The sequence below is a fragment of the Morone saxatilis genome, unplaced genomic scaffold, assembly GCF_004916995.1.
Source record: "Morone saxatilis isolate NCDOM2014 unplaced genomic scaffold, NCSU_SB_2.0 Contig20, whole genome shotgun sequence".
Classification (NCBI taxonomy): Eukaryota; Metazoa; Chordata; class Actinopteri; family Moronidae; genus Morone; species Morone saxatilis.
The window spans coordinates 21,357,269-21,384,048 of record NW_023339763.1 but is presented as its reverse complement, the minus strand read 5'-3'; the positions used below and the strand labels follow the sequence as shown (position 1 = coordinate 21,384,048).

General features: G+C 42.6%; 3 protein-coding genes across 5 annotated transcripts in view; 2 read left to right on the top strand and 1 right to left on the bottom strand.

Moving 5' to 3' along the window:
* Positions 1-1,010: 1,010 nt before the first annotated feature.
* Positions 1,011-2,537, bottom strand: atg101 (autophagy related 101). Its single transcript, XM_035666381.1, has 2 exons — positions 2,004-2,537; positions 1,011-1,915 (listed from the first exon to the last, which is right to left on the bottom strand). The coding sequence occupies exons 1-2, from the start codon at positions 2,253-2,255 to the stop codon at positions 1,511-1,513; spliced, it is 657 nt and encodes a 218-aa protein (XP_035522274.1). The 5' UTR covers positions 2,256-2,537; the 3' UTR covers positions 1,011-1,510.
* Positions 2,538-2,778: 241 nt separating this feature from the next.
* Positions 2,779-17,263, top strand: LOC118331439 (C2 domain-containing protein 2). Of its 2 annotated transcripts, XM_035666379.1 has the most exons (14): positions 2,779-3,658; positions 4,062-4,157; positions 5,655-5,774; positions 7,748-7,849; positions 8,111-8,227; positions 10,069-10,177; positions 13,113-13,221; positions 13,326-13,390; positions 13,491-13,606; positions 13,725-13,893; positions 14,732-14,973; positions 15,377-15,644; positions 15,920-15,956; positions 16,943-17,263. In XM_035666379.1, exons 1-14 carry the CDS (start codon positions 3,377-3,379, stop codon positions 17,025-17,027), a joined length of 1,917 nt encoding a protein of 638 aa, XP_035522272.1. In that variant the 5' UTR covers positions 2,779-3,376; the 3' UTR covers positions 17,028-17,263. The 2 variants fall into 2 exon arrangements, with proteins under 2 accessions (XP_035522272.1, XP_035522271.1); XM_035666378.1 differs by lacking the exon at positions 15,920-15,956 and having other exon boundaries at positions 2,792-3,658.
* Positions 17,264-20,442: 3,179 nt separating this feature from the next.
* The window catches only part of prdm15 (PR domain containing 15), a 14,218-nt gene continuing 7,880 nt past the window's right edge, over positions 20,443-26,780 (top strand). Inside the window, exons 1-14 of one of the 2 annotated variants that reach the window (XM_035667083.1) lie at positions 20,443-20,510; positions 21,066-21,105; positions 21,198-21,291; positions 21,509-21,662; positions 21,754-21,906; positions 22,012-22,117; positions 22,206-22,289; positions 22,555-22,764; positions 23,996-24,211; positions 24,303-24,397; positions 24,490-24,577; positions 24,665-24,832; positions 25,066-25,160; positions 25,306-25,437. In XM_035667083.1, coding sequence (XP_035522976.1) covers positions 21,075-21,105; positions 21,198-21,291; positions 21,509-21,662; positions 21,754-21,906; positions 22,012-22,117; positions 22,206-22,289; positions 22,555-22,764; positions 23,996-24,211; positions 24,303-24,397; positions 24,490-24,577; positions 24,665-24,832; positions 25,066-25,160; positions 25,306-25,437 — 1,626 coding nt within the window. In that variant the 5' untranslated portion in view covers positions 20,443-20,510; positions 21,066-21,074. Of the gene's footprint in view, positions 20,511-21,065; positions 21,106-21,197; positions 21,292-21,508; positions 21,663-21,753; positions 21,907-22,011; positions 22,118-22,205; positions 22,290-22,554; positions 22,765-23,995; positions 24,212-24,302; positions 24,398-24,489; positions 24,833-25,065; positions 25,161-25,305; positions 25,438-26,780 lie in introns of both variants that reach the window. The other variant, XM_035667082.1, reaches the window with a different exon arrangement.

Below are 26,780 nucleotides of genomic sequence, written 5' to 3'. Positions count from 1 at the left end.
CTGCAGACCTGGAACACCCCACAAAAGCTGCAGTTCTGGAGATGCTCTGCCCAGTGGTCTAACCATCACAATTTGGCCCTTGTCAAAGTCACTCAGATCCTCACGCTGCCCATTTTTCCTGCATCTAACACATCAACTTGAGGACAAAATGTTCACTTGCTAACATATGCCACCCACTAACAGGTGCCATGACAACCAGATGATCAGTGTTATACACTTCACCTCTCAGTGCTCATAATGTTATGGCTGATACATAGGTGCATTGGTAGGTGTCTAACTTATTCTGTGTACTCAACTCCAGCATAGTTTAACAAAAACTGGTTTCAAGATTAGCACTGCTGTTTGCTGCTTAAAGAATAGTGGTAACAGCTGCCGTAAATGGGGTTAAAATCTCCCTGGGTGAGCATACCCCTGGACCCCTCTACTTTTGGGCTAAGCCTTGAGTGTTTATGTTTGTCTCCGCCCCTGTAAGAGGGCCCATGTGCATTATTTACATGATAGGAAATTATACCCATCTCACAGGCTCCTAATTTAAGGCAAAACTAAATTCCAAACATATTCCCAAATCTATAATCACTCACCTACTATAATAAGACCTTAAGTTTTTAATTAAATATACATGAGTTTGTTACACATGAAAGCATTGCGTAATCTTTCCTTTACACACTGGTAAACCACAGATAATTAACAACCAGTTGTCAGTTTCATCAGTGTGAGTGGTGAGGCAAATAGAAGCTTGTTGGTGAATCTACCTGAGGAACTAAAGCATGTGAAAACGGACACACGCGTCATCCTGTTGGCAGACAACCCTGAGCCAGGGGGATGTTTTTCAAGCTGTGGGCCACAGAGGCCATTTCTCACTGGAAACTCGGGAGTGAACTTAGGAGGTGTTTGCCATAATTTGGAAAAAATGGAAGACTGGAAATCCTGTCCTACCCATGTGTAAGGTCACACTCCCCGTGAAACTGTGTGCAGAGAGGAAGTGTTCACATAGACGAGGAAATCTGTTCCCAAACTCAGCCATAGCTTTTATCTTTTTATATGATCCAGACTCAAATGTTAGGACAGGCTTACAGAACAAATCTTCAGTTTGAAAGCGCTTTGATTGTTGACTATAATTACCATCAGTTACAATGAACAATATTTATTGTCAAAGATTTACAATAATTTATACAACTTTTCAAAAAAAATCTAATTGATATATAATGTTTGCTACTGTGTTAAAGTTGTATTTCTAGCTGGTGGAAGGTGAAGACAATTTGGAAAGAAAACGCTTGCAAAAATCTAAACATCTCTAAAATAAACATCACATAATCAAGAATGTTAATGTACAAGCAATACCAGAACCACAGCAGAGACATCAAAAAAGCAACCAATTAGGTGACAATGCTTCATTGTAGCAGGAGCAGAGCTGACAAATCCTGTTTCTGAACATAAAAAGAGTTACAAGGCATGACTATAGATACAGTTATGGATAAAACCATCCAGATCTCTCTGTCTTGGAGCATCCTCACAGTGCCAGGGTGTCTTTAATCAGCCTTCTCATTGTTGTGCTCACAGAGGTGCCCAGAGAGTCAGTGATCTGGAATGCGATTTTGTAAAGGTAGGGCTGGACATCTTTGAGACTGGTGTCAAAAACATTGTCCACTTCAGACTGGGTGGGCATCTTTGGCAGGTATTCATGGCGGTTTATGACCTCAACGACGTTGATCACCTTCTCGCCCAGCTTCTCTCCCACTTTCTCCCTACAGATCTGTCTCTCCTGCTCATTGGCGAGGTTGACCACATTCACCTTGATGCTCCACACCTCCCAGGGAATGCACTCGTCAGAGAAAGGCCAGCGAGACTTCTTCTTCTGGTAAAACTCCAGGGAGATTTGCCCCATGCCATCGCTGCCAGAGTTGCCTAAAGCGTCCTGTAACCAAAGCACATGATCACATCGTCAGATTATAGGCCTGCCTATGCATTACAGTCAACAATCACGAGTTGAAAACACCACTTACCTTGAATTCAGACACAGCTTTCCTGATCACTCTGTCCAGCTCCTCCGAGGACACCCTGACAAAGGTGAAATCGATGAAGTCGCAGTCGAAGTCTAGTGTCCCCACGGTACCAATGGAGTAGGTGCCCTCCTTTTTGTAGTGAAATTTCCCGGTGCTGCGATGCAGTAAAATGGTGTGCAGCAAAGCTAACATCGCTTCCTCCACCTGCCTCGCCTCCACTGTTACTTCAAGAACCTCCGAGCGACAATTCATTGCGAAGTAGAGTTATTTCCATCTACAGGCGACGACTCGAGGAGGATGACGATGGCTAACGCTACTGTATGGCAGCTCGGTCACGTTTAGGTGACGAAGATATTTTGTTTACCTCTGTAGATGGGCGGGGCCTATATCACAGTGTATTACACTATATAACAATACTAGTTACTTCCACAGAGGATTCCTACCTCCAGGTGTAATGTGTGAGGAGTAAACACAGCGGCATCGTGACGAAAGCTAACGTTAGCTAAGTGTTTGCTACAGATGGGACAGGAAGATGTGGTAATGGTGATAAGAGGACAACCTACGGCAAGTCGCGAAGTTCAAAAACCTCTTTTGGAGTCGTTTTTTATTAACTACGTCCTGTTAATTCGACTGATGTTATCTAGTGTAGCACACATTCGTACTGTTGATAGAAGCACAACTCTGTAAACATCACAGTCAAGTGTCAGTCAGGAAAAAACGCGTAATTCCGCACGAGCACCGGACAACAACAAACTCTCGCCTTTGCCGCGGTGCATTGTGGGAGTTACAGTTTGTGCCACATATCCGTTTCCAGACGGCAACTTTCTACAGTCAGACTGCAAACTGAGTCCAGCGGCAGGGACCGTACCATCGCGCTCAGGATGTGTTCCCGGGACTCTTTTTCAGCATCTGGATATCGTCTGGCGGAGCGGAACCGTAGACTCTGGAAATAATTCCCATGTGGGGAACTTTGGCGGTTTGTAGCTAATGAAGAATAGCTAGTTAAACGAGTCGTGGCGAAGATTAGCTAACTGAGCTAACAACCGTATTCATTGAGAGCAGGAGAGTGCGCTTTCTGCATGTTTATTTAAAGCCAGAAGCTACCTTTAGTCCTTTGACAATGCTGTAGGTCTGTAACCGGTTGGTGTAATCTGAGACCTCTGTATGGCTTCTAAAAGCTGCTACGGAGCACTGCAACATGGGTACCAATAAGCACAGCTCGTTTCGGGGGTTGAGGTCGGTGCTGGTAGCAGTTGCAGGAGATTGCTTTCATTGATTTGGCCGCTCCTTCGCCAAATACATGCTATGAGGTTGCCAGGAAATTTCCCAGAGGAGGTGTGTTAAGCTGTGATCATCGTTTTCATTTGCAAAGAATGTCCGACTTGGAAAGTTCCGGTTCATATTTTGGTTCGGAGGATCCGCAGTGGCTATGCATGGTCACACTTTTCATCGCGTCCCTGGTCACTTTAATACTGTACTTCGTGCAGTATTTCCAACATAAGTGTGTAGGAAATAAGCAGAGAGCAGCAGAGGACAATGCGGCGAAGGAGGAAGCCGCCTCTCTGCTGGGATGGGCGCTGTCACTGAATAGCTGGAAAAGTCAGTGGAGAGGAGCTTGGTGCAGGGCTTTGAATGACGAATCAAGGAAGCGTGGGGTAAGTCTCATGACCATCAAGCCACCACTCTACTCTGTGAAAGGCAGGTGATTTCAATAAACAAAGTGCATCGTGTCATAGGTTGGAGTCACCTCTGTGCTCTCATATAGACCTGTTATAGACTCATCCTGTGACAGTAGACACATTTTGACAGTTGACATCAACAGTCCCACTCCACTCCTGCTGCTTTCTAAAGCAAACAGTGTAACACCTTCTGGCACCACTTCTAAACCATCTGCGTAGTATTTCAGAATGATCAAGTCAGAACATATACAATAGTGTTGCCAGTGCAATCCATTGCATCCCAGATCATTGCTCATTCATTGGCGTCAACTTCAGCTTCCTGCTCTGTGAGTTGTGAAACAGGTTTTGTTTCTGTCTTCTTCTTCTCCTCCTCCTTCAGGGTCCTGTTCTGTTGACATTTGGAGAGGATGATCTTGAGGCAACAGAGCTCATGGTCAGCCAAGTGTCCAGCTTTCAGAAGTCTGCCAGAAACAAGGTAGACTGACCATAAAGTCCTTTTAGTAATACGTGATTTTGGCCAAACTGCCTTTAAGCTGAAGGTCTGTAGCTGTTTTGTGTCTTGCCACTGAGCGAGGAATATAATTTCCTGGAAGATAGTTAGATCAAGTGTACTATTGTTGAGTGCTGGTTTTGTGTCCTCCTCCCAACCACTGAAAAATAATAGATTTTGTTTTCCATAGCAGCTTCAGCATCCATCAAGATTATAGCAGCAGACATTTATAGATTTCTAATTTCCTTGTTTATGTACTTTATTGACAAAGGCTGTCCCTCAAATCAATCTCCCCGTCCTTATATCGGTGCAGAGGGAGCTACTCTACAACCAGTGCTGCATTTAATCCTGCAGTACTAGACAAGCTCTGACTCATCAACTCGCCAACTTTGGTACAGACATTTCCCCTCGTTAATTTAGATTTGGCAAATTAATCTGCTTAATCTGCTAAGAATGGATTCTTCAGCTTCAAAAACATGATGGCTATGAAGCACTTGCATGGTGCTTCTTTTATCATTTATACGGATAACGTGCCAACCTGCTGCACACTGTGTGTAAAACAAACTGCGACCAGAGGGCCTTTTATTTTAGAGGTCAGATAGGGCCAAATTGCTTGCTGTGTTGCTGGCCTGGTTGGCTTTGCAGCACTCACACTGCAAACTCAGCCCTTTCTTTGTGATCATCATGATATGGTCCAAAATACCAGGTGCTCTGTTGTTGAATGCAGGGCGTTTAATGAACAGAGGCTTATTTTTACCCACATGCTGTGTGTGTGTGTGTGTGCTAAGAAGCTTACATAGCCGTCAAGCTCAGCACTGAGGAGGAGCAGGCAGACAGGAATGCACCAGCACCTATGTTTATGTTAAGGTTTCCCCTCACAGTGATCTGATATCCAGCTAGACACAAACACACTCACCCAACACTGAAAGTAGAATGAATACATATGTTTTAGGAAAGAGTACACTTCCACCCGTTGTGTGGTAATTTACTGCAGTACAGTTTAGTTACAGATGCATTCCATTGCAGTCAAGGTTATTTATTATACTCACAGATGATTGAATCTGCTGATAATGTCTTTGGATGTTTGTGCAGATGTTCTTCCTTTTTCACCGTTCAGTGTTAACTTCTCCAAATGCAAATATTTAGCTTTTTCAGTTTTCAGAAAGTGTGTTGTAAACACATATCACTGGTTTTATTTCATTCTTTTTGTGCCACATGTTTTGTATGCAAGACGCTACGCTAATACTCTAACACCCTAATTTAATGTAAATGTATTATCTATTAATCCTTTCAGTTCTTGTCACACATGGATAGACATACAGCACCTTATAGTTTAGTATACACTATAGTTTCCTTCCCGATTTGAGCTTATTTTCAAATGACATGATATATCTACACGCGAGTTGCATGCAAATGCTGTCGCAGGTTTACATTCTCTGTGGATTTATATTACACTAATGACTCACTTTCTCTTCCCAACAGGCCGCTTCCTGCAGTGTGGTTGGGGAGAAGCTTCAGTTCTCTGTCAGTGCAGTATCGACAGCCATGGCTACAGCACTTCCTTGTAAATACAAAGTCTGTATAACTCCACTGGAGCTGCAGGTAAATGCTCTATAGTTGGCCCCGGGTATCTACTACAGTTGTGAGTTTCTTGGAAGTAAACAATACTCATTTGTTCTTTTGTGAATGTTCCTTTAACACTGAGGCGTCTGACAACAGAGTTACATCCTTTGGAAGTCATTGTGGTTTAGTTTAATGGGAGCTTTTATTGGACACGATGTGCTGCCCAGCATTGGCTCACTTCTGGCAGGAGTCTTAGATTAATGGTTGGGATATCTTTCTGTTCTTGGCAAATGTCCCGAAGACCTCATTAAAATCACTGTCAGGCTCGTTTCCAGTGAAACTGGCTCACTTTGTCTATTTGTCAGGGGCCCAAACAGAATTGATGTAACTCTGCAGTTATGACTCTTAATGACTTCTTGTTCTTACCTGGAAATTACAATGATGTATTTTATTCATCACGCCCAAATCTGACTGACTTCATCTTTCAGTGAAATATTCCCCTTGCTCACTTACAGTCTTACCTGTTAGGAAAGACCATGACTCGTCCTTCTTGGGTGCTGTATTCAGATAAAGTAGAGTCAAAGGTGATGTGTTGGGATATGTAATGGGCAGTGTGCATTAATCTGTGGTAGGCTTTCACCCTGTGTTAAATCTTCACCAATGTATGGATACGAGTGGCTATACAAGCTAACCTAATTGTATTAAGGCTATTTTTAAAGGAATAAGGTGCTCGTCGTCACCCGCCTGAGCTCGTTGAGCCATAAATACAACCTGAGTGAGAGACTCAAAAGTCAGGATTAGAGTCAGGGCGGTTTTGTTTTGGTTGTGGATCAGTTGTTGTTGCAGTAACATAAAGGAGGCCTCTTGTCTCCTTTTTAGCCTAATTGTTTCAGCTTAGCCTGGAATAGTCAGAAAGCCCTTTCAAACGTCTCCATCCAGCCACTGGAACATTTGTTAGCTTTTGACTCAGACCCATGCTAGAAAGGTCCTGGCTGGTCATGTTATGAGTGCTGGGATATGTGGAACAGCAGCCCTGGGCATTTACAGTATATGGACACAATAATACACCCGGTACACTGCGGTGTGCTGCTGAGTGGACTTTGTCTGTTAACACACTACTGCACCACATGGTCTGTTGCATGTGATGGGGGACACGCATGTGACATCCCAATTCAGTATTCATCTTTGAAATGCAAGCCCTACATTTACATAACTGAAGTATGTCTTTACAACAGGCACTTTTGTCAGGTGATGTGAACCATGAAATTTGTTAATAGCTTTTTATGTAATACACTACTACTTGGCAAACAATGCCTGTTCTTCAGTTCATGTGGATGGAGTTTCATTATTATGTTAACATATCCTCCCAGTTAATGCTGTTGGTATGAAGTGATCCAAGTCATATCAATGCAGGCTGTGGTATTGTTCTTCTGGATCCAACTGAGCGTCCTCATTGCTATCTGATAAGGCCTTTGTTTGGCATCACAGAGGCGGCTGTTCAGTCTTACACTGGAATCCAGGCATGCTGGGACAGGATGGCCCAGTCTGTGCCTGTCTTTTTCTTTTCTCTCACATTTTCTCTCAGTTGACCTAGGTGTGAATGTACGCCTCTCTGACCTTCTCCCATTAACCTATTTCCTGTTTGTCAGACTGACTAGAGGGGCATTGCATAAGTTTGTTGTAGAGTGTATCACATTATTGCATCAGTCAAGGTTTTAATAGACTGACTCTGTATACATAACGTGATTAAAGAGAAAGAATTAAGTTTCATAAAACAAAGAAAATGAAGAAAACTCTTATGTAACTAATGGTAACCAAGATCACAACCACCTAAGAACACCAATTCCACACTCACATGGCCATCTACTCTCAAAAATCATTCCTTATTCATTTTTCTCACATCATAAATATTACTATAGATTTACTAATAATGAAGCTTATTAGCACTCTAGGATTTCCGATCACCACGGCGTCATAAAGCATCAAGCTTTTCCTTTCTCTGTGTTCCTCAGCTTGATCTACAGATGCAAGAAGCTAATGATAAGGTCAAGTTGAGCTGGGGAGTGTCTCAGCTGGAGACAGGGGAGCTGCAGGTGACACCTACTTCCACCCAGGTAATTTTAAGAGCGCAGATAATGAGATGTACCTGCTGTCTGTATAAGCGCTGACAAAACAAAGGCTAACACACCAACAGAGGGAGAAATGTTTCAATGTACCAAAACAAAATAAATTGACTGTTGATTTTGTGCTATAATAAACGGAATGTGGTTCTGTGATCATTTTCACGTTTAAGTTGTGTAAATTTGAACTTTAGCATTTAACATTTAAAGTAGGGTGTGTGTTATTTGTCTAATATGATAATCTCTGTCTGTCAGGACAATCCCAGCTCTCCCAGTGTAGCAGCCATAACGGAGCAGCTGAGGCAGCTATTATGTGCAACGCGTCCCTCGGTGCTGCTGAGCTGCAGGCCTGCTCAGGCCTCAGAGGTCAAGGTCAGTGGAGGAGTCATAATGCATGACATCATCTACAGGTCATGCCAGGTTATTGTCTGCAGTATGCTGGCTATAATTGTAAATATACAATAAACTATTTATCAAATGGCAATGCGACAATGTTGCTTGTATTGATGAACTTACAAAGAATGATCAACTGTTGGCAGCTGCGCGGTACGACACTTCAAAATGGGTGAACCAGATGTGAAGCGGAACGGAAAAACATTTTAAACACTCCTTTTTCAGTTCGGCCATGTCAGTCAATCTAGCTGTTCACACCAGACGCGGAGTGGAACGGACTTGCAGCATACTTTTTGCCGCCGTAATGAACCCAAGGCACAAAAAGGAGCATAAAACTGGAGTTAAAGTCAATGCTAGGCCTACCGGTAAATTATATGGCTGAAAAACTTGAAAAATGATTTCTTAAAAGAGTGAAGAACCCTGATAGATTGTTGTGAAAATGCTCTAAAAAGCCAATGTACACTTCCTGCTCAGCACCGAACAGCAGACAGACTGGTGAACGAGTATTTAACAGCTAAAAATATTTAACTCCGGAGTTGGTAGAGACAAAAACAATTAAAAGAGTTAGTACTGGATTTACTTTTATCAGGTGGACACAGACACGACTCCAAATGAATGACGATGAATGAAACAAGTTTGCTATATTTACTCAAAGGATGATGATATGTCAGGGTTGTGTTCACAACTTGTTTCCGCTGCCCCCAAGTGGCTATGGGCTAATTGTTACTATGTTAAACTTGCTAAGCTAATGTGTCTCCACAAAATGTAAAAGATTTGTGAATTGACCATGTAATCATGGTAAACGTATGCCTAAATAAAGCCTGCACTAATACAGAGACTTTATTATGCTAATATGCCTTTACAAAAAGGTTTATACTGATGCACCCTACCCAGCCATCACATGACATCATTTCATATGTTTCTGATTTGATCATGTGTTCACATTTTAGTGAACTGTGGTTGAAATTCTTTGAATATAATCACAGCATAAAATATAACCGGGTCTAAGGTTACAGGTTACAGAGCAAAGTGGTCTTTTGAAATTTCCTAAGGTTACAAAGGTTTGGTATTTCTGTGACGAAAAAGAGATTCTAGGCAGTAATCAGGTAATGTTAGCTGAATTCATTTGTTATCCATTTACTTACTAGCTTGTTGTTACAGCACCAGCTGAGGTTTTCCTCCCTACACCTAAATCCCCTGTGTTTTAAAGGTTTTAAAGGATCAAGCAGATCAGTATAAGGGCCAACAGTTAAGACCGGATCTGTGACCCCCAGGTCGAGCCAGGTCTCTAATTATTAGGATTATCTGCTGTAAATCAGTTATCAGGTACTCTAAACTGCTCTGATTTCTTTTGTGCGTCTGCAAAGTGTTTTTTTTGTTGGTGGTTGTGTAACCATGAAAGACCAACCAAAATGCAAATTCTCCACGGTGAAATGATAATAAGATAATGAAAATCTGATTCAAATCATGGACTACATTCTGTCAGCAGGGTTGTTTTGCATAGAGCCCTCAGGCCTTGTGTAAAGTATTGTCATATTGTCTTTCTCACGCAGACCATTAATACATCCATTAAAATACCTCTGAGGTGGAGAAGCTAGCAGTAGTTGTATTCCCCTGTAAATGTTTTTTACTCTGACACCATTTACAGTAAGCCTACTGTAGGTATAATCATACAATTTTACACACTGAAAAGGTTTTGTGATTCTGGCTTACTTCTCAAAGTAATGGAAATAGGGTGCTTTGCTTACATTCTTACGGGAATATTGCCACAAGTAGATCAGTGTTGTTAAGTCTTTTATTTACTATGGTTTCTCCAATAGGAAGCCCACAACAATGTGGTTTCCCCCCCAAAACCCCCCCGTGCCCACGACTGGAAGCTGCTGGTGAAGAACATCCGGGTCACACTGAATCAGGAGGAAGATGCTGCAGGTTGGACACATATATCCATAGAAATGGATAGTTCCACGAGTTCTAATGAAGTGTGAATGACAGCAAGTTGTGGTGTTATGGTAGCTTATGTGCCGGACCATTATCAGCCCAGGATGTAAAGAACAGAGGCTGCAATTGGTAAATCAACTTACAATAAAGTGGCCTGCTCGTTCTGTTTGTTACAGGCAAGTGTAATGCTGGTGGGAAATTTTCCACCTTCATTTATTTGATCAGTTCCAACAATCACATAATATTAGGATGTGATCATATTTCTCATTAATTCAGTGTTGTATTCTGGGACTTTATTTAACTTTTAAATTACTTCATTTTAAAACATTAACATACAGTAAGGAGCATACATTCTGTTATAGCTAATCAGCATTGAGTTTATCATATGGTATTAACATTACTATTTTGAGCACTATTTCTGCCTGGCCTGTTCATTTTGCCAACATACTGTGTCCTGTCCGGAGACTCTCCAGATAACAAGGAGGAGATCTGTTTGCCAGTTGGCTGTTAAAGGTGGTAATCTTACTGGTTAAGGCTGAACAATGTTGGCAGCATTTGAATAATACACCCACATCAGTATCACTACACCCAGTGTGTTGGCCTCAACCGTGTCCCAAATTAAGTTTGTGAATCACTGGCCAAGAATATTCTTTACCTGCCAAAATAATAATGGCCTAAGTACATTTCATTGAGATAATAAGGTGTTGAATACAAACTTAAATAAGATAAAAATTAATATATTGATCTCAATATTCTACTGTAGTATTTATTATTATTATTATTATTAAAGGTCCAGTGTGTTACATTTAGGAGGATCTATTGGCAGAAAATGAGAATCTTGTTTTTGTCACGTTAGAATGAGCTGTTTTTATCTACAGAGGAGGCAGGTCCTCTTCAACGGATTCCACAGGCATGTTTCTACATGGACGAACCAAACACTGGCTCTACATAGGGCCTTTTAAGTTTTTCACAAGTTTAAAGGCAACAGCATTTTGTCCTACAAGCAAAGGGGAGCATGATGAAAGGATGTTTTAACCTGCAACTACACCGCTAGATGCCACTAAATTCGACGCACTGGTCCTTAAAATCTACTTGGATCAAAATGAATTTGAAGGATTTGTAAACCTATGAGATGTTTGTTCATTTTATTCACTCATCAGCAACCACCCTCTTCTTTGCACAGTCCAGCAACAACTTATGGTTTAGCAGATTAGCTGATGTCCCATACGGTAACAATGCTGTGAAACTAGGGGCGCCGAGATGGTCGGTTTCACTGCTCTTTTTAGACCCATGTAAAAACGCGTATGGTAGTGTGTTTGTGTCAAACTCCGCCACAGACAGGAGAGGACAGATGCGCGGTGCCCACAAATGAAACTGGGCAGACACTCTCAAACATTCACCCACCAGTGGGGCAGGTAGCTTTCTGAGGTTTACTCACCAAATGGAAAATCTAACCACATTTGGCAAAGACCCTGGCTATGAACCTGCACAAAAGGGAGATTCCCTGTATGGTGAGAGTGAAAACAAAGCATCACGGTGTTATCTGCCATGACACTAAATGACAACGTTTTGATGTTTTGATTTGACATGATGTTTTGAGTTGATGAGAGGCTGTTCAAATTATTGTCCAGTGATGACCATAACATCGTCACAACAACTTTGTTTTGGTAGTTCCTGTGTTTAGTCATTCTCTTAATTGTGAGTCAGCAGTTTTCAGGACTCCAGACATCCTCTTAAGTGTTCTGCACAAACACTCAATATTGTACAGCAGAGACACGGCACAGCATTTAGCACATGCCTATCTATTTTCCTTCCTTTAAGTGAAGAACAGTTATACTTAGCTTCACTTGTGAGACTTCCTGTGGCCTAGAAGCCAGATCCAGAGCCACTGCAGTGGACGCAGTGGTCTTTAAGACTCCTGCTGATGTTGTATTCATTAAGACACAGAGCTTTCACAGCAACGGAGCCTGGCTTGTGGCTAATAAAGTTCAGTTTAAGTGCTCCATGAAATGGGCTTCATCACATGTGGTGAGGAAGAGCTCACAACCAGTACTTTGTGAGTCTCCTCTAAGCTATGCATAGTCCGGACCGAATGGCAAGTCAATCTGGACCCAGTCCATACCTCGTGTTATGAAAGTAATACGTTATGAAGTGTAACGTTCAATGGGTATTGAGCATGCCTTTCATCTGCCATCGATTAACTGGTGGAGAGAAACAGAGAGACTGATGTTAGCCTCCTCCATGCACTGCTCACTTGCTGTTGATGAAAACAGAATTGTGGGTCATCGCACTCATTTCTGGCAACTTTGGCAAAGAAAGTCATCGATGTCTGTCCCTGCATGATACTGCGAGCGAGAAACAGAAAGGCAGGACCGAGCTGGTGTGTGTGCAGTAAGATACAGAGGTGGAGGTGTGTGCAAATATCTAATATCTATATCCAAATATTTGGGTCCAGCCCTAATTTACAGCGATCCTGTCCCCAGATGAATGTGGTATTAATATGGCTTCTTATTGACATTGTTGTCATGGCAACGTTAACTGCTGGAGCGACAATGTGCGTTGTTGTTGCGAGTTCACACATTAGTGTACCTGAGAATTTGTTATCAGCTCCTTAATCGCACATACAGAATGTGTCTCATTTTCTCTAGTACTATGATTAAATGTTAAAATGTTTTCTCCAATCCTTCGGGACCTTCTTGAATAAAAATCAGATGCACCTTTTTGAATAATATGTTTTAGAACCCCTGATATATACAATGCACGTTGATCTCCCTTAGTACATTAAAGTGAAGCAGTGGAAGTGACCAAAGCAAGATTGTATCTTGCAGCAACATGTTTGTTTGTTTTTTTTATAGATTTTCAAATGAATTTGCAGATAGATCTTGGATCACAGTGTGTTTTAACCGTTTTCTTGCTGTGTTTGTAGGCAGCACCAATCCTCTGTGTGTACTGCAGTTAGATGATCCTCCACAGAGGTTTAACACCTCTGTTTTGAAGAACACAACCAATCCTGCCTGGGACCAGCCATTTATTTTGTGAGTTTTACCACAGAGCACTGCTTTTTGCAAACATGTTTGTTCTCATTGTTTCAATGGAACATATCAACATCCGTAATACATGTTCTTTTCTCTTCCACCAGTGAATTGAATGGACTTTCAAAAGAGCTCAATATTCAGTTGATGAATGATGGACAACCACAAGAGAGTAAGGATATGACTGACTGAGTTTGTGTCATTTTTTTCACTAGTTGTAACTGTCACATGTTTAGGTACTACCAGACTAAACTGTGTTTTCTCTCTTTCAGATTCCTTACTTGGTCAGGTGTCAGTGCCTTTTGATCTCGTAAAGAAGCAACCCAAAGGACAGCAAACATTTGCACTCATGACCAAAGACGGAGTGACTGGATCACTTACTACTGACGTAAGACCATCATCCCAGTTAACATTAGGACATTAGATATAGTTTAATTCTTTCCATGTATCTAATGTTTTGTGTACACAAAGTTAGAATATAAATCATTTTGAATTCTGTGCTTCAGTTTACCTACCTGGAGCCCAGTGAGGTGAGGTCCTGGCACCCTCCAACCCCAGCCTCCAGTAAGAGGGTGGAGATGGACCGTACAGTCATGCCCTGTGGCACGGTGGTCACCACCATCACCGCGGTGAAGAGCAAGCCGGGCCGACCACTCCCTGTTGGACTCAACATAGGTATAGCACCGCAAACTGTGAGGCTGCACAGTACATTTAGGCTCATTTATTTTAGTGCTGCCAATGCAAGAAGAGCCTCGGCAGTTGAAAATCCAAACAGCTGCTGCAAAGAGATAATGAAGTTTTTGGGGTTTTTTTGAGTTACTGTTCCAAAAGAAGAGTATATGCTAGAACTGGAAGTTTTGAAAACTATAGTTCTTATCACGCAGCAGATCAATGGGGCAGTCACTTGTACTGGAAACAAGCCAATACAAGTGCCAACACAAGCACAACAAATCAGGCGCTGCAGCAAAAACACCACTCCTCCCATTCATTTTGAATGGGCATAGTGCTTTCAGGTTTAGGTAGCAGAATAAAGCGCTTCAAACTGCTCAACAGTCAGCATGAAATATCACTGAAACAGCTGCTACCCATTTCATGGACCACACTGTGATGCTATCCCAGTTGGGTCCGGTTTTGTCTGTCTACGGCACAAGTGATAAAAAGAGCTCTGTGTCTAAGTGTGACATAAATAGGCTAATGTTAAACGATAGCAGGAGGACATTCTAGATGTTGATAGACCTTTTTAACAAAGACATTGTGACATGATGCACAGGTGAAAATAATAACATTAGTGATTAAATTTAAATTCCATTTAGCTCCATTTAGGTTTTGGGCTCCTGGTGCTTTGCATGCTGGCTCACTGACATTGTAATGGGTTCTTGGGACACTTAAATACAACAGAGCCATCATTAATCGTATTAGTAAGAGCTGTGCTTTTCCTACTATGACAAGTCAAAATGTCTGTTGTGAAAAGGGCCCAGTGGTGGACCATTAACATAACTTTGTACTCCCTCAGATCCTGCCCAGAAAGCGGTGGCCAACAAGCCCAAGCTGTCAGAGCGCCGTGTTTCAGAGCAGGCGTCTATGCTAGGGGCCACAGTCAGCAAGGCCCTGTCCTCTTCTGACACCGAGCTGCTGATGCTCAATGGCACGGACCCGGTGGCCGAGGCCGCCATCAGACAACTCCACCAGTCTGCCAAGCAGAAGCTCAAGTCCCCAGTGAAGAAGAGTACCATCATCATCTCTGGCATCGCTAAAGTAAGGATGAGCTCCAGTACCAAAGAAACATTTACTATTTCACTCTAGTAGAACAGTTTTACTTATTTAATATACAGGGTTTTTAAATGAGTGGGAAATGCAGGAGTGGCTGCTCTGGAAATCAGTTTTCAATGTGTTTCCTGACCTGTTGATCATGACAGAAGAAAGAAATAGATCTTTAATGGAATGATGCATGTCATGTCGGTAGACTTCATCTACTGACCATTAAAACTGGGCCTTCCAGTTGAAAAACAGTTTGCCATCGCCCTTCTCTAATTACATGAAGACAGGTGAACACAGGTCCTCAGAGCTGCCAGTGCAAATATTTGCTCATTCTTGATGACAAAGGAAATATTGTTTTACGAGAAATACATTTTAAAAACTGGAATGTGAAATTCCCCAGACACCCTTGTCTCAGGATGATGAGCTAGCTCTGATGGCGGGCTACGCCGCAGCGATGGACGCCTCCATGTCAGAGGGCAGCTCTACTCAGGATGTGACCATGGCGATAGCATCAGGGACCAGTAGCCCTCCAGAGGAATCGGAGCCCCAGGAAGGCCCCAGTGGAATAGGCCGGCCTCCAGAGGACTGGGAGAGCCAGACCGGAGAGGAACTAGACCATACGTCGCTATCCATGTGTGTGTCTGAGGCGAGCTGCAAGAAGAGCAGAGGTGAGAGGTCACAGAGTGGACTCACTGACTACCTGAAGCCAAGTTAATGCGAACATGGGGACATAGCTGGTTTATCGGCGTATAACTCCATAAATCATACTTTCAGTCCTCCAAAAACATATTGCCTTAAAGGCAGAACTTGATTTTTTCCATTTGGCTGTTTTCATGGCCATCTGTTGCTCCTCAGTGATGCCGTCTGTTTTTGTGTTCTTCTCTCTCTTTCCTTCCTACTGTTTCAACCTTTCCTTTTTGAACTACCATCACTGCCACCTTAGAGGAAAGCAGTGCTAAGCACACATTATGTCCAGATGAGTAAGTTATTTCACAAGTTGCTTGTAGTATCCTTGGTACTCTAGTATGTGTAGTCTTCTACAGTAGCTCTCAGTAGAGTAGATAACATAGTGTTTCTGCAATGTCAATTCATTTTCAGCTCATGTCAAATCATTTGGGTATTAGTCCATCATATAGTTGCTATATTTTAGAACGTATACAAGTGTTGTGGGGCTGCACAATATAGACAATGTACTGTGAATATTTTAGATAGATATATTTGCATGTATTGTATGTTAGGACCTTTGGTACACTGGTGGAGGATCCCCTCCACTGGACCTACAGGTGGCAAAGACCATTCTTACTATTTCAGTCTATAATTTCGTTCTAAATATGGGCATCAAAAGGTCAACCATAGAAACCTGATACGGCAGAGTAAAATATCACTAAGGAGATCAAACTGTATCTGTATTGTACATTGTCCAGCCTGTATGATTGCATTCTGTAAGGAGGAAACTGCTGTTACTTTCTGCATCTGTCATGAATTAGTTTTCATAGTTTTTCTAATGTGTTATGTCAACGTAATCTAATCCACAGATATTAGCCACTCCTTGTGTGCTGAAAGGAAGGAATGATGCTTGCAGTAAGGTTTGACTATGTGGCTGCTCTCTGTTGGTAGTCCAGTATGTGTTAGCTGGAGATTAAACACAGTTTTTCCAAGTCTGATTATCAGTAAAACTCGACAGAGCTCTTTCACAGAGGAAATACTAGTAGTAGTCGGGGGCGGGGGATTTTTTTTTCCCTTTTCATGCCAGATTTTAACAATCCATAAACAACAATTTCCAGCTAACACAGATTCTGTGCCACTTCTGCTTCAGCTGTCTTCACAATGCTGCTACTTCAGATACTTCGAAGGAATGTTGTACACGCCTGCAGTTTTATTTTGCCTTAAGTGGCATCATCTTGACATAGTCCTTACCTCAAGGTATCACAGTGAATAATTCCTGTCCTTTGTTTCTCCACTACAGGCAGCTTCCTTCAGAAGAGTGCCAAGCTCTTCTTCCGGCGGCGTCACCAGCGCAAGGACCCGGGGATGAGCCAGTCGCACAATGACCTGGTTTACCTGGAGTCTCCAGCTGCAGTGGAGCGGGCGAGCCGAACAGCCACGCTTAGCCGTATGCTCAACCGCAAGAGCAAGAATAAGAGCAAAGCCAACGGCTCTACCTCCATGGGGGAGCCACATGCGTGACCCCTCTCTCCTCTGTCACCTCAGTCCCTCCTACAACAACTACCATCACCACCTTCACCTCAAAGTTGCACTGGCAAACTTCCTGGCTAACACCCCCCGCCCGACCTGCATAATGGGGCTCCTGCTTGTGAATGGGAAAGCTGTGCAGATGGAAAAATATCCTCTTTAATTGCCGTATCGTGCTTCCTTTGAGAAGCAGATATTCCACTAAAAGCAAGTGTATGCATGTGTGGATGAAGGTCTCCTGTCTTGGATTAATGGCATTTCAGAGGATATTATTTAGCATGTTTCATATTATTTGATTTTATGCAACATTTGAAATCGCTTTTGTGGCCTTGTTATGGACAGAAAGGACTGGTGTGGGCCATCACTCTTTACCTCAGTGACACTGAGGATAAGGAGTAAACTCTCCCTGCTGTAAACCGTAAGTCTCCTACGGTGGACCAGCAGGACCAAAGATTAAGAGAAGAGTGGTATTTGTATGATTTGCACAATTTTAGTACCTTTATTTAAAGTGCAATGACAGGAGCTACTCTTGAGATTCATGTTCAAACATTCACAAAGGGAGATGAACTTTTCGATGCACAACGGGGGAAATGGTAACACGACTACTTTTTGACACTAATACTATGAAATGTGGTGTTTATATCAGTTCATTTAAAAAAAGTAATTTTATTCAAAATGAAGATAAGATGTTCCTTTATTAACCCCCCTTAGGAGAAATTCAAGCAATGAAGCAAGATTAGAGCAACAGCTATATGCAAAGTGCATATAAAAGCTGTAAAACAAATGTATCCGGAAAGATACCAGAGGTAGTAATTTATGTTTGGCATGTGCGGAGGCCGTGTTATCAGGCCATTAACATGAGTTCACACCCTTCCACAAAGAAAACAAAGAAGCAGTGACACTGTGGCTAACAGAAACTTTAGCTATATGTGAGCGTTTTATGTTTACTCCTCTCTGCTGTGTTTTCAGATGATATGCAACTTTCTTCTTTGTCTTCCTAAAAGATTGCTCTTTTACACTACTGTTATCAGCAGGGTTGTTAATGTGTCAAAAGGGAAGCGAATGAACCTTTATCCAGGGACTGTGACGTTACGCTCGGCCATACTTGTCACATTGCGCACTAATCAGATTTGTTTTACACTCATTTCAACCCTGCATTTCACCTGAATGAAATCCTCAGTCTTTTATTTGATGTTTTATTGTTTTTAAAAGATGTAGCTTTGAACACATGAACAAGAAGAAGTGTGAACACCTTTGGGGGCAACCACATAGTTTGGCTGCTTTTTTTTTTTTTTTTAAATCCAGCTAATGATTGTATTTTTGTTTTTGTAAGCAGCTTGTTGAAGACATTTCTGTACATCATGTAAACTACTGTTTAGTGAACCTGCTCAGAGGATTGATGCAGCACAGAGACAGAACTAACAGATTGCCTTACAGTTATGTCTGAGGATGATGTCACGGGTGGACTTCCTTGACTTGACGTTTGGTTCCTGAGGCTGCGTCCACCAGAGGACTGAAGGACTGTAGCAACAGTTGGACTGGCTTTGAGAGACGAGCGTACCGCCATGTTCCTGCACCATCAGTAATGTCTATTATCAAGAAGCCTATGCACATAACATATCTGTTAACTGAGTGTTTACATTATTAGACCATCAGAATTAAAAACACTCACTTGCTGTTTATGGCAACACTCTGCTGCAGATTCAATGTGGGTTGTCTTTGTGTCTTGGTATTAACAGTACATAGAGATCCATTCTCATCACCTGCTCTCCTCCACCATCGCTGATTAGTCTGCTTTTAAAAAAAAGATTCAGATTTGGGCTGAGAAAAAGAAAATTCTGTTACCATTCAGACATAATCACCTTTAAACTCTGAGGAACGGAGGGGAAAACGGGTTGTTTTAATCATGCTCAGCTTCAGAGCCCTTGCTTATGGCAGCCTGCAGGCATTGGCTACTGTTATGCATTGAGTAAGCAGTAGGGCTGTATGTGATTAATAAACTGCTTCCTTATGTTTTTTTTATTTGCATCTGCTCTGTGCACAGAATCTGACTTAACTGTTGTTACAGAGTGTCAGTCATTTCCCTGCAGGGATTGTAACTAATATACATATCCAGTTATTTCATTTTGGACAATAAATATTGATTGAATAACTGAGCTTGCGTTGCCGCGTTGAGTCTCCTGGCTGTAGTGAATTCTCCCCAGTGCTCCTGCAACTTAGAAACCTGTACACGTTCTACCAATTCTGTTCCACTTCTTTTATTTTACAGTGGCTTTTGTTGAAGAAGGGTCAACAGTATCACTACACAGTCTGTAGTAGAAACAAACTAAAGTAACGTTCTGAGATAGTTGTACTGTACTATTACAACTGAGTATTTGCATTGAATGCCGCTTTCGACTTCTACTCAAATACATTTCAGAGGGAAATTTCACTTTTTACTGCACTACATGTATTTGACAGCTACAGTTATTTTGCAGATTCTTTTTTGAACATTATCAGCCTCACACACAATGCATTAATCAGTAAAAAACTCATTAGTCTGTAGTCCACAGAAGTTTATTTTTTCCTAAAATGGGAAACAATGTGGCAGTGCAGCTGGAATCCACCTGTTTTCATACTTCTGGTGCTGCAACCTGTGTTACTCTCTCATTTCATGAAACAGACACTGTTAACACATTTTTAAACATGTTTACTAAGATGAAAAACTGGAAATATTTTGCACTGAAAAATATGTCTTTTAGGTAATCAATTATAGACTGAAATGGCTTTGTAAGAAGGTTTTTGCAGGTTTTACTACACAATACTATAATACTATACATTAGTTCAAATCAGCTTGCTGCCGACCAGCAAGTGTCAATGCTGCTCACAGGTCAGAGCGTCAGTGGTAATAATCCAGTAAAATATACAACACCATAAAAGAGGCCATTTGTCTAAATGAACAGTTTAACCTTTGTTATTTAAAGCATATTCAGCTGATAATACTAGTATTTCTACATGGTTGTATAATTGATTTTACTGTAAAGAATTCACTGTGTGCTATATAGTAAAATGTGTAACATATGCTGGGTGACCTGGGGACTCATTTATACCACTACTGAGATGAATAATATCCAAATAAGGTTCTGTGTTAATTAATAGGAGAGAATTTAGACATTTAAGTACTTTTCCATATCTTTTCAACCTCTAATTAATGCTTGATTGAGTTGTTTTGCGTCAATTCTGTCGAGCCTACAGCTCCCATAATGCACTTGGCGCGCTTAGTTTCCGGTCCTGCGCTGTTTCTGGAGCGGATTGGAACCCGGAGTCAGGATCCGATAAATGAAGGGTCTTCTGCAGAAAAGGTAACGTGTTTCCCCACAAACGTACATGGAGTTTCTACAAAATGGCGACGCAGTTTTGTAGTGAGTGTGCAGCCGGTGGGTCCGGTTCGCTCCGGGTTTCTTTGAGCCGCCTCCGCCGCTCACTGCCTGCCGTTGAAGAGCATCGACTCCGGTTTGGTGGTTCGCGTCTCCGGTCCATCCGCCATGCCGACTGTTCTTTGTTACATTGTACTGAAGAGGAGCCGCTCAGATCGGAGTTAAAACCCGGCTAGAGTTTGGGAACGACTCAAATCCCGGATCCCACCTCCTGCCCAGACTGTATTCGTTAATGTGCATGTTTGAGCTGTGTCGCTTCCACCAAAAAACCAGTTCATGTTGTCATAACACACCACTGTTAGTGTTTAGACAGGAGGTCTGATGCATTCAACACATCTGAGCTATCCCGGGTTAAATGTGAATGCAGGCTCACATTCTACCACTCTTAAAAGTAGTTCCTTCATTTAAATGCATTTTTGACTTGGTCAGCTTCCTCCTGTCCTTCCTTCCTTCTGATGACATGATCTCCTTTATTTCTAGGTTGGCATAATGGCTGAGCAGGCGCCAGATGAGTTTATCTGTGAGTATGAATCCAGCTCTCACTGTCCTGGAAGTGTGTGACAGTGCTGTGGTGACAGGTGTGATGTGATGTGTGTGTGTGTGTGTTTGCAGGGTGTGAGGACTGTGGCCAGTACCATGACTCTGAGTGTCCTGAGCTGGGGCCGCTGGTAACCGTGCAGGACTCCTTCGTCCTCAGCCGGGCCCGGTGAGTGACAGCTCAAAGTGTTTCTAAGTTTCTAAAATTTAACTAGGAGGGAAAAACATAATCTCAGTCTACATTTATTTTTGAATTTCCTGGTAAATATAAAGGAGTTATATTGTTCCCAGAACGCTGGGGGAGGTCTGAGGTAATAATGTGTTATAATTTGTGTGTTATTGCCATTTCATAGCACTCATACTATGTTGTCCCTGTCCTGGATCAGGTCGTCTTTACCAAGCAGCCTGGAGATCAGACCGGTGGCGGACGGGGAGGAGGGAGTGTTTGTCCTGCGCCGGCTGGTCAAGAGGACCCGGTTTGGGCCCTTTGAGGCTAAGAGAGTCCCCCACCTGCAGAAGGAAGGAGCGTTCCCCCTGAAGGTACAGCTTGTACATGTTGAGAAGACACAAATATGTTGTGTTGCTGTAAATGGATGGATTTGATAGTTTTCCTCGGTCCTCCGATGGGCAGATCTTCCAGAGGGATGGCGTGGTGGTGTGTTTTGACTCCAGCAGTGAGGAAGACTGCAACTGGATGATGCTGGTGCGACCTGCCACCGACCACAAACACCAGAATCTGACGGCTTACCAGCAGGACGATGACCTGTACTTTAACACCTCCCAGGTACGTGTGTCCAACCCAGACCTGGGCCTCTCGGAGGGATCCGTTTAGTCCCGCAGCTCATTCCTTTCTAATAGGAGACTGGTGTGTTCTTCCTTTGTTTCCCAGGATGTGCTGCCGGGAACAGAGCTGCGGGTCTGGTACGGAGCTTTCTATGCCAAGAAGATGGAGAAGCCCATGCTCAAGTCTCCACTTCAGCCACCACCCTCAGCAGGTAGATGACATTACAGCACCGATGTGGTTTTAGGGTGCCATGGCAACAGTGGGAGTGGTATCTTGTAGTTTTTCTCTCTTTTACTCAGATGTGACGTCTTCATCTGCTAAAACGGAGTCCTCAGAGAAAAGTGGAGCCCACATGCCCCCAGTGGCTGAAGAAAACAATGCAGGTAAGCAGCCATCACCTCCAGTCAGTACATTTTAGATATGTTCTCTTCTTCCATTAAGATGGAGGCTAGCTTTGGGGTCATGTCTGGGTTTGTTGTATTTATTTATTTTGTATTCGGTGGTAGTTTCCTACTGCTTTTCTCCACAGTGAGTTCCAGCAGGAGTGGGAGTCAGGTTGTTTACCCCTTCAAAACATCTCTTTAGCTGAGGAAATGCTGTGTCATGGTGGCATGCTCTGATTCCCATACTTTCCTCTGTTGTGCACAGGCAACATGCTGAGTCATCTCGACGAGGGGAAGACTGTAACGGTGCTTTCGGTCGACCCGCTCCTTCCCCAGGAGGAGAGCCTGGTCGGCCCCGACGAGGAAGAGGTCGACCCCCCCGCAGCTCAACCGGGCCCCAAGAGAGGTCAGGGCCGAGGGAGGAGAGCTAAGGGACGCAGGCCTGGAGCTACAGCTGCCGCCAGCAAACACAAAGGTGAAGAGCAAAAAAAAATCAAAATCAGGATTTGTGGCCGTCACCGAAAGAGCACAAGCTTCTTTGGAGGCTCACTATCCTGTACTGACATCCAACAATCATACAATCAGAGAGATACTAGTTATTCCACAGTGCAGCCCCATGCAGAAAACATAACACATACAGTTCTTGCCACTACACCACCACTGTCCGTCTTTATGTGACATGTAACTCTGAACAACAGGTTCAGGCACATTCTGCAGAGGTTGTCAGATGGCATTCTAGGAAATGAGGAAAAGGATGTTGCAATTATCTATCTGAGGTGGCAGGAGATGGAGCAGCTTCATGAAACTTAATATAGTTCTTCCTGTAGTGCAGAATGACAGTATCTAATCTTTGTTATTTTTGCCATGTTAGGGGCGTGGCCCAAGGGATGTTACTTTTCTTTTTTTTTTTACTTTATTAAACTTCAGATAAGAAACAGGCATCATAAGTGGTTTTTAAGCATGCATATCAATTCAATTTCAATTTTATTTGTATAGCACCAATTCATAACAGAAGTTATCTCAGTTTTCAAATAGAGCAGGTCTAGACCAAACTCCTTATAGCATATTGTACAGAGACCCAACAGTACCACCATGAACAAGCACTTGGCGACAGGGGCAAGGAAAAACTGCCATTTAAGAAGGAAAAACCTAGGACAGACCCTTCGGCTCTAGGTGGGTGGTCGTCTGCCTATCAGTGGATCCAAGTGTCAAATCATCAACTGCAATCTATCAGTAGTCCAGGAACAAAACAAAGGCAAAAGAGGAAACAACAACAACAACAACAACAATAATAAAAACAATTCATATATAAAGCTGTGCTCAGATATACAGTCCAGGTATTGCAACAAAAGCCCCGAAGATTCTTCCCATTTGTGTTAAAATCGCAGTTTCTTCACTTAAATAACTGAGACAAGTTCATTCAACCAGATTCTGAAGCACGGTGCACTAGGAGTCTTTCAGCCTTTGAGAATATGTGAGGGGAGAGTTAGAGTCCTGCCAGTTCCCCGACAGGAGAGCGAGTCCTTCAGTAAACCTCAGAAAAAAAAAAAAAAAACTTGACCAAAATGGATTAATTAGTGGACAGTTCCTTAAATAAGTCCTCAGAATGACACACTTCATTTCCAGTATCAGTTGGACCCTTATTAGCACCCGTTGCTGCATCTACCCTAGATTTCTCATTGACATTGGATTCCTGATGTTGGCAGATGTGAAGACCTCAGTGAAGAGCTCAGAGCCGGTGGCCTCAGCGGTGACAGCGGTGGCGGCAGCAGCAGAGCGCAGCAGCCTGCTGAGCACTCCAGACAGCGGGGTTGTCCTGAAGAGACACAAAACCAGAGAGCACAAGAGGGTGTACCGCTGCTCCCTGTGCAACAAGGTCTTCCAGAACAGCAGCAACCTTAACAGACATGTCCGATCTCATGGTATGTGGAGATTAGTGAGTTCAGAAGCTAGTTAAATTGGGAATCGGTGGATGCTTAGCATTAACAAATCCCTTCCTGTATATTCTCCTAGGTGATAAGCTGTTCAAATGTGATGAATGTGACAAGTTGTTCAGCCGCAAGGAGAGTCTAAAGCAGCACATCTCTTACAAGCACAGCAAGAACTTGGTAAGGAGCACTCCAAACTGTTACCACTGGGGTTTTAACTTACCCTGCTAATTAACGTGTTTCTGTGTCTTCTTTTTATGTTCTCCCAACAGCCTGACCAGGAGTACAAATATAAATGCAACACGTGTGAGAAATCCTTTCGCCTGGAAAATGCCTTAAAGTTCCACAACTGCCGGACAGGTTTGAAAAGTCCTCTCCTGGCTTTTTCCCTTTTCTCCCTTTTTGTACTCCTGTTGGGTTTCACTCATTCCATCGTCCTCTCTCCAGACGACAAGACGTTCCAGTGCGATATCTGCTCGCGGTTCTTCTCCACCAACAGCAACCTTTCCAAGCACAAGAAGAAGCATGGCGAGAAGCTCTATTCCTGTGAAATCTGCAACAAGATGTTCTACCGCAAAGACGTGATGCAGGAGCACCACAGGAGGCACGGTGTGGGTGAGTCCCACACGGGCCGAGAGCAAGGCTTCAATTAGGGGGGGAAGGAGAAAATATCATGTGGTGAATATTCACTTTGTGTTTAGATACATCATTCACATTTTAGATTACTCACACTGAATTTCCTGGGCTTGGGTTGGATTCCTAAAAACAGAGCTATTTCGTGTCACCATATTTTTTTCTCTTTGACCTTAAGCTCTTTGCTGAACTTGAACCACAATGCATATGTACAGGACCAAAGCACATGAAGAGAGAGGAGCTGGAGGCTAATGGAGAAGAAGGGACCAAGTACAGGAAGGAGCCATCACCCTGTCCCATTTGTGGCAAGGTGAGACCTCTACACTGCAGTAAGGATTAATGGCACTTAGTCAATGGCAGCAGGTCAAATAACTGCACGTAAATCCTGCAGGGCAAAAAGTGCAGCGTGGGTGTTACTTCATCAGTGACGTGCGTACGTGTGTTTGTGTGCACAGGTGTTCTCTTGCCGGAGCAACATGAACAAGCATCTGTTGACTCACGGTGATAAGAAGTACACCTGCGAGATCTGCGCTCGCAAGTTCTTCCGCGTGGACGTCCTTCGGGATCACATTCACGTTCACTTCAAGGTGAGACAGTGCAGAGTGGAGGCCTTTTCGCTAACACTTATATTTGAGGGGTCTCAAATTTATGCTGCATTTTCCAAAACAAAATATTATTCTAAAAGGGAAGCAGAGCAGCTCTCAGCACCTAATGTTTGTACTTATTCAAGTAGATACATTGGAAAACCTTTTCCTGAAATGTGGCGTGTTGTCATATTTATACATATACATATTTAAGATTTGACTATTGAATAAAGGATTTATTTTTTCAACAAAAAGCAATATTACATCCAAAATAAAAAACACAGGAGTATATAAGCAGCAAGAGACTGAAAACTTGAGTAAAAGTAATAAACAAAAGAAAACAGGAGAAAGGAAATATCTTGTACCATAAATATTGTCGATCAACTTAGCTCTCATTTGGATTGAAAATTAATCTATTTTTTTAAATTAATAATAGATGTTCCTTCAATTAAATATTTTTGATAATAAATGGGGTCTCAGAGGTTTGATAAATTGCACCCCAGTGTTGTATGAAGATATCCATCTTTAAGTTCAAAGAAAATGTAACCTTTTCCATCATGTAAATCTCCATCAGATCCAGTTATTTATGGTAGCTTAGGTTATTTGTGGTCCGCAGTATACCCATTAAATATCTGTCAATACTGGGGTGGAATGGTTTTGAAATCTAGTGGTATATGTGCTTTGAAGATGGTTTGCAGTGCCTCATGTACCTATTTCCAGTTGTTTTGTATGTTGTGGCATTCCCATAAAACATGATAGTGGTTCGTAGCTCCAACACTAAGAATTCCCGTTATCATAGTGTGCCTTCCTATGGGGAGTGTTAATTATGAAAACATCCAGAAAAATGTGTTTATTTGCGACAGTCTAAATCTAGTCAGATCTTTGCACTTAAATATTGCAAATAAATACTCAGACAATATCTTCTAATGCAGTGATTCTCAACCTTTTTGGTGTCAAGGACCCCCAAATGCACATCAGGCACTATGAGATATAGTGTCACGGATCCCATTCTGATTTATTCCATAACTGTCTGTACTGTAGATTGTCAGATTAACAGCGAGGAGTGTCAAACATATGGACAGAATAATCATTCTTATACAATCTCTTACTGGGCTAGCTTCTAATTAATGGAGCAAAGCCTGCAAGCTAGTTCAGGCAGTCAACTCGAGCTGCGCTGATTATACACATGACATGCCTTATTCCATATCACTAACCCACGGGCACCCATCCAATCTGGCGGTTTATTTAAACTGCAAAATTTCCCAGCTCTCCCTCTGCTCTGTCAATGCCGCTGTTGCCTTGTAAGCTATTGCTGCATACTGCACTGTAAGCCCCACCACCACCCC

What these genes read in the sequence shown, in the direction of transcription:
- atg101 (XM_035666381.1), bottom strand. Translation starts at nt 2,255, where the DNA reads ATGAATTGTCGCTCGGAGGTTCTTGAAGTAACAGTGGAGGCGAGGCAG. An exon ending in AAGCTGTGTCTGAATTCAAG is followed by an intron (nt 1,916 to 2,003) that starts GTAAGTGGTGTT and finishes CTTTGGTTACAG; the next exon opens with GACGCTTTAGGCAACTCTGG.
- LOC118331439 (XM_035666378.1), top strand. Translation starts at nt 3,377, where the DNA reads ATGTCCGACTTGGAAAGTTCCGGTTCATATTTTGGTTCGGAGGATCCG. An exon ending in TGATGGACAACCACAAGAGA is followed by an intron (nt 13,391 to 13,490) that starts GTAAGGATATGA and finishes TCTCTCTTTCAG; the next exon opens with ATTCCTTACTTGGTCAGGTG. An exon ending in TCATCTCTGGCATCGCTAAA is followed by an intron (nt 14,974 to 15,376) that starts GTAAGGATGAGC and finishes GAAATTCCCCAG; the next exon opens with ACACCCTTGTCTCAGGATGA.